At 43.2% G+C, this 10,000-nt stretch overlaps 1 protein-coding gene across 3 annotated transcripts in view; it reads right to left on the bottom strand.

The window, feature by feature from the left end:
• dmxl2 (Dmx-like 2) overlaps nucleotides 1-10,000 on the bottom strand; it is a gene marked incomplete at its 5' end in the record, with an annotated part of 60,294 nt that overhangs the window by 1,462 nt on the left and 48,832 nt on the right. The window contains 15 exons of one of the 3 annotated variants that reach the window (XM_079997086.1): nucleotides 1-231; nucleotides 700-917; nucleotides 1,381-1,433; nucleotides 1,567-1,658; nucleotides 2,094-2,171; nucleotides 2,421-2,548; nucleotides 3,113-3,173; nucleotides 5,088-5,226; nucleotides 5,310-5,431; nucleotides 5,536-5,622; nucleotides 6,361-6,414; nucleotides 7,450-7,567; nucleotides 7,815-8,016; nucleotides 8,371-8,456; nucleotides 9,152-9,285. The exon at nucleotides 1-231 is cut by the window's left edge and continues 1,462 nt beyond it. In XM_079997086.1, the coding sequence (XP_079853212.1) occupies nucleotides 22-231; nucleotides 700-917; nucleotides 1,381-1,433; nucleotides 1,567-1,658; nucleotides 2,094-2,171; nucleotides 2,421-2,548; nucleotides 3,113-3,173; nucleotides 5,088-5,226; nucleotides 5,310-5,431; nucleotides 5,536-5,622; nucleotides 6,361-6,414; nucleotides 7,450-7,567; nucleotides 7,815-8,016; nucleotides 8,371-8,456; nucleotides 9,152-9,285 (1,782 nt within the window). In that variant the 3' untranslated portion in view covers nucleotides 1-21. Of the gene's footprint in view, nucleotides 232-699; nucleotides 918-1,380; nucleotides 1,434-1,566; nucleotides 1,659-2,093; nucleotides 2,172-2,420; nucleotides 2,549-3,112; nucleotides 3,174-5,087; nucleotides 5,227-5,309; nucleotides 5,432-5,535; nucleotides 5,623-6,360; nucleotides 6,415-7,377; nucleotides 7,568-7,814; nucleotides 8,017-8,370; nucleotides 8,457-9,151; nucleotides 9,286-10,000 lie in introns of all 3 variants that reach the window. The other 2 variants (XM_079997085.1, XM_079997087.1) reach the window with 2 other exon arrangements.

Below are 10,000 nucleotides of genomic sequence, written 5' to 3'. Positions count from 1 at the left end.
TCAGCGGGCGGAAGCGGGGCGTTACAGGCCGTCGTAGATGCTGCTGGGGAGGTTGTAGCGGTCGGGCAGCACCCGCATCTTCAGCGTGCCGTCGGCGCCGCAGGTGAAGATGCGGTTGCCGGGCCGGGTCTCCACTTGCATCACGCCGGCGCCGATGTTGCGGAAGATGGACTGCTTGGCGTGCTCGGTGCTGAACGAGTGCATGAGGCCGTGGCCAGCTACCTTCCAGACCTGGGGAGGGAGAGAGGGAGGGATTAAGAAAAAAAAAAAAAAGAGAGAGAATGGACGACCAGGACCTCCTGAATTGTAGAGGCTGTGTGGAGACGCCCATATAAGGAGATTAAGTTATGGACCCACATCCAAAAGATGCTCAAACACACCGTAACCCAAAAATGCATATGTCGCGTCGAAATTGATCTGGCTTAAAATGGGTTTGGATTTGATTTGTTATCCACACTAAATAAAATCTCTACATTTATTTATAGTATTTTTTGGGGATTAATTATTTATTTGTTATAAGAAAAAGACCATGGTTAAGGAGTTCCTGAAAAATAACACGAGAAAACAATCATCACATTTAATCTGAGGCAGAAATTGTAACTCCTGAACTATTCCGCCTGCAAACAACGGGCATTTACATTTCGTTAATCGAGTCAAAATAGACGGATGGATGGGGAGTGATGAAGAGCGCAGCATCACCTTCATGTTGCCCTCGGCGGAGCCTGTGACGAAGAAGTCCTCGGAGGCGTCCAGAGCCAGCGCCTTGATGGCCGAATCGTGGGCCTGGAAGGTGTGGAGCAGCTGCCGCTGGCGCACGTCAAAGACGCACACGAAGCCCTTCCTGCCGCCCGTGATCAGCAGCTGCTGCTTGGGAGCGTACTGCAGCACGGTGGCACCGTTCTCGTGGCAGGGGAAGGCTGATGGACACGAAAAGATAAGATGTACATACAGTGCATCCATAGTCAAATAAATACAGAGCCAACATTCATATGTACGCAGACACAGTGACACGCCTGCAGAATCGACCTAAACAAACTCATTTTATCAGTCTGCGTCAAGTGGGACGCATCATTTGATCCAGGGGAACCTTGGCTTTCTTTCTCATCCAGGCCGAAGTTACTTTAAGCAATTGCCATTATAGAGGCATGTCATAATTGACTCAGAAACAGCAAAAAAAAACAACATCTCATCTCCAACAAAGTTTTCAGTTGAATAACCCTCAATAGTGCCACAATTTTATTTGTCTTTCAACATCAAAAGGACGATTCAGCTGTTCTCGGGCTTCAGAACATATAAAGCGTTCCCCAGTGAGTTAAAGCCACATATTGAGTCAGATTTTGAGGACACTTATTTTTTTTTCCCTATTCGGGGATTATTTACCATGCACCATGGTGTTGCTCGGCGAAATCAGAGTATCCCACAGGCATACGTTTCTGAGGAGGGATAAAAAAAATATGAGAATGAAGGTTAGATAGTGTGTAGTAAGAAGTAGAGTGTACATTATGTGAACTTGTTATGTGAACGTGGATCATGTAGGCTGCATTTCGGTTTCCCTCCGTCGCTGACCTGCTGTCATTGGACTGCCCGGCCGTGGCGATGAGACTCGAGGAAGTGATGAAGGCGAAGTCGCCGCAGGTCTTGGTGTGGCACTGCCAGCTCTGGAAGCAGAGAGCGACGGAGCAGATTGGTAAATAATCCCCGATCCCTTCCATACACAACAATGAAACAGAGACTAGCAACACAGCTGTGTTTTATCTTCCACTTCGCATGTATATACTGTATATTGTGGTTTTTATATGGCAGACAGGCAGACAGATAGAATAAACAAAAAAATACAAATACATTATATATATAAAAAATGAATACAAAAATATTATAAAATTGTAACAAGTAAATAAAATATAAAATATACATAAATACAATAATAATAATAATAATAATAATAATAATAATAATAATAATACTACAATTAAATAAAATCAATATACATTTCTTGAACTTCCCCCTTGGGATTACTAAAGAGTAATCTTCAATAAATAGATAGATAGGAATAAATGAAGAATACATGAGTGGACATTTGGCTTCCCTCTCACCAGGTAGGGTTTGGGGTTGGAGGAGGTCTGGTTGACTTGCCAGAGACTGAGGAAACCTTCTCCATCAGCGACCCCGCACTGCACAGCACACACAGACACATCAAATCAGCCGCAGCTCGGTCACCAGACAAAACATTTGATATTAACACCATGGCAACAAACAAAAACAAAACAAAATCTATTATTTCTTTAAAAGTACTTAGTGGACATGCTTCTGCGAGATATACACATTTGCGAAAGACCGTGAGCGATATAGCGGCGTTGCGATCGAAACGTTGATCCGAGTTGTCCTCGCGGAGAGAAAGCTGGGTGAAGGTGTGTGTTCACCTTGTTGCCCTGCAAGTTGAAGTAGAGGCGGGTGACTCGGGCGTTGCCCGCCTGCCTGAAGCAGATGAGCTGCTGAGGTCGGTTCCACTCGAACATCCTCACACTGCCGTCCTGTGCCCCCGTCATGTCTGCAACACACACACACACACACACACACACACACACACACACACACACACACACACACACACACACACACACACACACACACACACACACACACGGAAGAATAAGAAATCAGAAAGCTTTTGAACATAAAAAATTCACAAACAATTAATTTGTCGTGAATAAATCTCTCAAATGACTCAGGAGTCGTGGGAGTCACTCCGGCAAAAGTGTGAATCTTCCCCTCATGAACTGAAAATAATTACTGAGGACGACATTTAAGTCAAAAGCAAAAAAAAACAAAAAACAATGGCTTTGGCGTCATTCAAATTGAATGTGAATGAGTAACACTTTAACATACACCCAAATTAAAGAATATCGACAGAATCGAATGATTCCTGCGAGAATTCCATTCACAGCCAGAGTGGAACCAACTCTTCTGACTCTCGTTTCATGGTTCAGGAAGTCCTCCCTCGCCCACCGCGGGCTACGCCGACTGAACCAAACGAACAGGAAGAGTCGGAAAAAATTGGAGCAGCTCTTTTTACCGGTCGACACCCGTCGAGAACCGAATCGCTGTTACTTACAATACTGATATATGGGATGGGACGTCATTCGTTTCACATTATTCAGGTTTCTCTTCATGATCTGAAAAAGTCACAACATTGATTATGTAACACCAACCATCGTGATTCGTTCAATGCAATCCTAACGAAATCCCCTTTCCGACATCGAATTTGTGACATTGCTGTATAAAAAATATCTGTTAAAGGCAGTAGGTAGTCACTCCCACATCGATTGGCCTCCTTTATGGAAAAAAATCCGTATTGACTCTACTGACTGTATGTTACGTCAAGTGTAGATGCGATCGTTTGGACAGTCTGTCGGCAACGGATGTGCAATCTGAACTGTTTTTTTTTTTTTCCTGGCTCTCAGAGACCAGCGATTCGCTTCCCGTCTCCCCGCCCCTCCCGGACCAACTCTTCCCTGGAGTGCACAGAGAGAGGCAGAGAGTGTAGGACAGGTTGAAGATGATCACGCTGATTTAACAACATTGGGTTTAGGGTTATCGCGTTCGGGGACGGGGGCTCCTGTTCCCGGCCCCATCAGCGGAGGGAAGAGTCCGTCCGGGAGGGGAGGGGAGATGGGAACCGAAGCACTGGTCTCCGAGAGCCAGGAAAAAAAAAAAAAAAGGAAAATGATTCAGATTGCACATCCGCTGCCGACACGGATTGTCCAAATGATCGCATCTACACCGGAACGGACCGCCATTTGCCCGATCTATTCCTGCATCGTCATGGCATGTGTGAAAAGGCACAAGAGGGAAATGTTCCTGAATGTAGCTGCATGTGTGAATAGTGAAAATCACTAACGGTGCCGGAAAGGTTATCCCAGTAATTTACTGGGAACTTTGTGTGAAAGGGGCTTTCTACTCACAGCCGTACCGAAATTTTCACGGAAATGATACGAGGTCAAGAGTGGGGAAATCTATGGAAGGACCCTTATGGAACATCAAGACCGGCTCCTTTTTCCACATGATGGCAATGCGGCACATTGCCAGTAGATTTACGGCTTTCAGTGCAGGTGGGAAAGGGGCTTAGGTCTCACACTGAACAAGCTGGGGTCGCAGTCACGTAGTAAAATGTCCGGACAAAGTTTGCGTGAAGCCCTGAACATTTATCACGGCCGCCGGCACATGGAGATCCATGGCCCTGTGTGTGCGTGACGCAAATCTGTACCTTGGCTGGCTGGCTGTCGGAGCCTATCAGTGTTTATGGGCTCTGATCTCTGCCAGACAAACACGGGCCCAGTGTGTAATCGCCGCTGCATAGACTCAGCATGTCAGCTGTTTAGTCCCAGGGGGATCGGTTTGGCTAGACACTGATAACTTCTCTCTTCTAAAAAAAAAAAAAAAAAAAAAAGGCTTCTCCCGGGTAAAGAAACAGTTTTGGCCCTTGAAAGCATCAGCCACTTCTCATTTCATACTTGTATTAACTCTCTCCCACAATCAAATAATCTACAGAGCGCCGTGTATTTACTCATTCCAAAGGTTTTGAGTTTATAGACTGAAACTAATATGGAATACAACAAAGAAAATGATAAACACATGTGACAAACATTACAGTGTAGGGAGACGCCTGAACAACTGAATACTTCACAACATAACTATGTTTCCCCCTACTGGTGACTGTAGGAAGCTACACCTGTATTGTTGACCATGAAGTTGTTACATTTAATGCTAATTTAAGACCTTTGAAGACAATTTTTAACACGATTTAAGACAGATTTTTGGACAAATCATATCTCTCCTAATGTAAGTACCAAGTATTAGATAGAAATGGTGTAGATTATGAATGTGATGATTATATGAACAATTTTTATAGCCTTAGACCTAGACCCATATTGACCTAATACATTTTAATTTAAAACAATTGAATGACTTTTGATGCCCAATTTTGTAAAAAAGTCTGCATTTTATGTAAATATTAAGACGTTGTAAGACATTTTAAGACTTTTTAGGGACCCATAGACATCCTGCTGTGTATGTGTGTGGCATCTTACCACGCTGGCTCCCATGCTGGTCTGCCCGCTGCCGAGCCAGGGCATGGAGGCGGAGACAGGCATCGGCGGGGGCGCGAAGGGCACGCTGCTGGCCTGAGGAATGTTGGTGTGAGATGAGCGGTAGTCCACGTCGTCGGAGCTGTGTGGCAACGCAACAAAATTGTTACCCGACCCACCAAAAAGCCCGGTGAGGATTACCCACAATGCCGCGGGGAATCTGACCTGCGGGACTCCTTGTCGAAGTCCTCTCCGATCCAGGTGAAGGGCTGAGCCGCCACCAGGGTGGACACGTCCACCTCCTGGACGTCGTGCGTGGACGCCAGCACGATCTCGTTGGAGTTGGCCTGGACGGGGGTTGAGGGAGAGAGAGGGAGTGTGAAAAAGGAGAGGAGGAATAAGAAGAACCTCCCAGAGTGCCGGCAGCAGAGGAGACGGATAGGACTCCGACCTTGTTGATGGCGAAGGCCATGATGATGTCGGACTCCTTGTGGATGATCTTGGCCTTGCCCCCCGGGTAGCCCAGATCCGCCTCCACCTGGAGCGGGAGACATCCCGGATGAACAGAAATAAAACAGCAGAAGGCAAAAACCCAAAGAATAGGACGTAATTAAAGAGAGAGAGACACCCCCCTGTGACACCAGCTTCCCCCCACACAGTGAACATGCAGTGGTTAGTAGGTCCAGCATGAGGTCCAGCAGAACGAGAAGAGAAAACAGTGTTTCTGTGTGTGTGTGTGTGTGTGTGTGTGTGAGAGAGAGTTGTGTACGGCGAGTGGATGTGAGGTTATGGGTTAAGGTCAGCGGAGGTCACGGGTGCTCTTGGTGAAAAGTGAACGTTAAATTGCTTCAGTAGGTTCCTGCTGGGTGAGAGACCTCACCATCATGCCATACTAACTCCATGTAGCATCACCGCTAACCCCAAACCCTTCAAATGTAGGTGTTTTCTCAGAAGAACGTCTGTTTGCAAATCTTAAATTACTAGTCACTGGCGAAAGTTATTCAAAGGGACAAAAGGGGAATTTATTTAAGATAATTTATCTTAAAATTTGTAATGATTCCATAATAATATAAATATAATGCTGATTGCCAAATAGTAATTTGCCGAGTCATGAACGGACGTTATTCTTAAAAGCGCTGAGGTTTTTCGGCTGTGTCTCTCACCCGGACGCACGCCCGCCCACCCGCACGCACGCACGCAGACACACGCACACAGACACACACACACGTATAGAAAGACTGATAGGTGTGTTTACGAGGGTGAATAATAATACTACCTTATGGGGACTGCTGCAGTTTGAGCTTAGACGATCCAAATGGTTTTCTACAGGCTACACAACACCCACAAAAGGCAATATGGACACGGCACAACAACACAAAACACATGCACAAACACACACACAAAAAAAAACATGGGATGAAAATAAAAGGGTGGACAGAGTCTCTGGGCGTATGCTCAACGTATGGCCCAGGGACAGGGCCTGAAAACCACGCGTCCTGTGACCTTGAAGGTAAAATAGATGCGTTCAAATTCATCTATCGTCAACGCTGAAGGGGGAAGAAATAGTGAAAGGCCCCGTGCTAAAGATGTCTGAGGGAGGGATAATAACAGCCATAACAATAACAGAGTAATGAGAGCTTTTCTGGGTGCGAGGGCACGTAAATGTTGGCTACATGGACAGAGGGTTCATAAGCTAAACAGTATAATAAGGTCCAATAAGGTTTGGATGTTATTTTCAGCATTAAGAATCTTTCCAGGTCCAGCCTTGATGGGAAGATTTCTGAAATTGGATTTATATCGAAAAACAGCCACTGGCGAGTTCAGCTGTGCAGAGCTCAGTTTGCTCCAGTTTAGCTGTGTTGAATTGTAGATTTGAAAATAGAATTTCACCATAACGGCACATAAAACTTTTATGTGATTGTTGTGAACAAAAATACTTGATCTTGCATTTTTTGGGGGGGGGCGGGGGGGGGGGGTTGCAGGAAAATTGCTGGAATTGGCTAAAGAAATGGCGATTCAAAAATTATAATAATGCCTAAATAGAAGAAACCGTGGCCTCAAAGGTTCAAAAAAGTTAAAGTAGATGATTATTTAATGTGGGATCGCAAAATCACAATTTCCTTGAGGGACTGAGAAGTGTTGTAACAGTATGATTCTAATCTTGATTAAAAACTTTACAGTTCACAGGGTCACAGTTGCACTAAAAAACAAAAATAGTGTGGTATCGTAACAGAACTCTCAAATTTTAAGATTTAAGCGAGGATAGAATACAAAATTAGATCAAATTTAACACAATTGAAATATTGTTGGGTGTTCCAGGGTGTGTCATGTGCAGTGGGCGTGGGTGTGGGGGAGGGACACTGACCTCACATTGCTTCCTCTTCTTGGTGAAGATGTAGCGGATGAGAGTCTCCTGCAGCACTTCCTGTTTGACCAGGAAGTGCCAGAGACGCCGCACTGGAAAGGAAAGATGGTTCCTGGTTCTAAAAAAAGAAAGAAAAATAAAACAAATACATAGATAAACAAAGACACACACACACACGCGCACACACACACACACACACACACATATTATTATTATTATTATTATTATTAATAATAATAATAATGATAATAATAATAATAATAATAATAATGATAATAATAACTCAATAATAATAAATAAATAATATATTTAACAATATTCAACATATACAACCAAATCTTAGTGTATCATTTTGTGTTTTGTACTTGAAGGGGGTGTTATCGGGCTCCAGCATGGCCTTGTGTCGGAGGATGGCTGGCCCCCCACCGGCGCTGAGGTCAGTGGGGTAGGTATTGATGTAGTTGGGCGGGGGGCCGTCGAACTTGTTCATCCTCTCCAGCAGCAGCTGCTCCCAGTTCTCCAGGGTCTTCAGCACAGCGTTGCAGAGCGGGGAGGTCACCGGCAGGTCTGCCGACACAAACACGCAAAACACTAAATGCATTGGTTTCATCGATCCTACTGTTGTAAAGTCACTCATTTATTTTTATTTTACAAAAATAAAAAAATCTAATAATTTATTAAATGAAATAAACAAAGAAATAAATAATAATAATAAAAAAAATCTCCATACAACTTTTGGTAATCATATACTGTAGATTTTTTGGGGGTGATTTTCTTTTCCTTCTTCAATTTCATGTAAGTGTGTCAAGGACTCGTGTGTGTGTGTGTGTGTGTGTGTGTGTGTGTGTGTGTGTAAGGAGTGTGTAGGCATGTGTCTGCATCTGTGTGTGTGTGTGTGTGTGTGTGTGTGTCTGTGTGCACCTGTGAAGTCGAGGCCAGTGAGTGGGAGGAAGTTCTTGACGTTGTGCAGAGCCAGTTTGACCATCACCAGGCGGATCAGAGCCCAGCTACATGTCAGATAAAAAGAAAAGGAGGAAAATCTCAGACGCACAGCAGCAGGATTTGGACAGTAAAAAGGAGAATTTGGAATGACAGCAAGACTTGCTGCATTCATTTCGTTAACACATTTTGCTTTAAATTATTTAACCCTCTTTATTAATTAACTGTTTTGTATTTATTTTTATCTTATTATTGTTTCACCTCCAAATTTCTTTTTTCCCCCCTCTAACATTATTTATTGTATAATGTATGTAGAACACGAAGCTGCCTGTTCATTTTTACTACCCTGCATTTGCGTTGTTCCTTTTTATATTTGTATTCCCATTTTCTCCCTAAATTAAATTTTTACATGACACATTATAAAATGAAATTCAAGGACTTTCAAGCACTTTTTTAAGCTCTATTTTTTTTCCATTTTCAAAGACTTCAACGTGATCTTTACTAATTAAAATATTATATAATCTTAGTCTCAAGGACCTGGTAAGAACCCTGATAAAAACATGGTCACATGTTTCTAAATATTAGTTTATTTTCTGTATTGTTTTATTATGAATAATTGGGGTTATATGGGCCTCAGCCGCCCACCTCCAACTTCGCTGCCTCTTACTCCCCGAATAAATCTGAGAGAGTGCTCCTGTTTGACATTTGGGATTCTTTCTCAGTCACTGGCGGTGAGGAATGTTCCTTTCTAAACCCGCCCTACCTGTAGGAGGTTGGGTCGGAGTGCTGCGTCATCTGTGTGTCCGAGAGGAAGGCGTCGTCGTCGCCCTCGTCCTCCTCCGCGCCGCTCTCGTCCGAGTCGTACAGAGCCCCGCTGTCTGACAGAGGCAGGAAGGGCTGACCGAGAGAGAGAGAGAGAGAGAGGGAGGGAGAGAGAGAGAGGGAGGGAGAGAGAGAGAGAGAGACACGCACACACAAAGAGAGAGAGATAGAGAGAGAGCAGGGAGGAAAGAGGAGTGGAGAGCAGCTGGGATGAGATGTGAGTCATATATTTGACACTGAATATATATACAATATATACACACAGCATATACAGTATGAATCAATATTATTATTTTCGGGGCTGGGTATTGGGCAGGATGTCACGATTTGATTCAATATCGATTAAATCTGCGATACAATTACATGACTAAATTGACATTTTATACATGAGAATTCCTACCAATTTTTCCATTCTGTACCATCTGACGTGCATGTCAACAATATTTCACAGAAAAAAGATATATAAATAATATAATAATAAGGTCTCAATTCATTTGTAACTATGATGGAACTTTGATGGCATTTATTTTGAGCTTGGTGGCATAACTTCCAAATATTCATATTTTAAATATTCATATATCCATATTTTCAACATTTCAATTCAATTGTAACTACAATGGCATTTAATTTGAGTTTCATTTGAGAATACTGATAGTATAATTTTCAATTTGCAATTCAGAAACAGAAATAGAATTGATTGTATGGGAGTATTTTTTATTAATTATTATTATGATTACATTTTTTTTCATTATTCCTTTTTAATACTGCTTTTCATTAACTTTCATAATAA

The sequence above is a fragment of the Zeus faber genome, assembly GCF_960531495.2.
Source record: "Zeus faber genome assembly, chromosome: 3".
NCBI lineage: Eukaryota > Metazoa > Chordata > Actinopteri > Zeiformes > Zeidae > Zeus > Zeus faber.
Note: the sequence above shows the minus strand (reverse complement) of the source record. Positions and strands in the feature narration are given on the sequence as shown.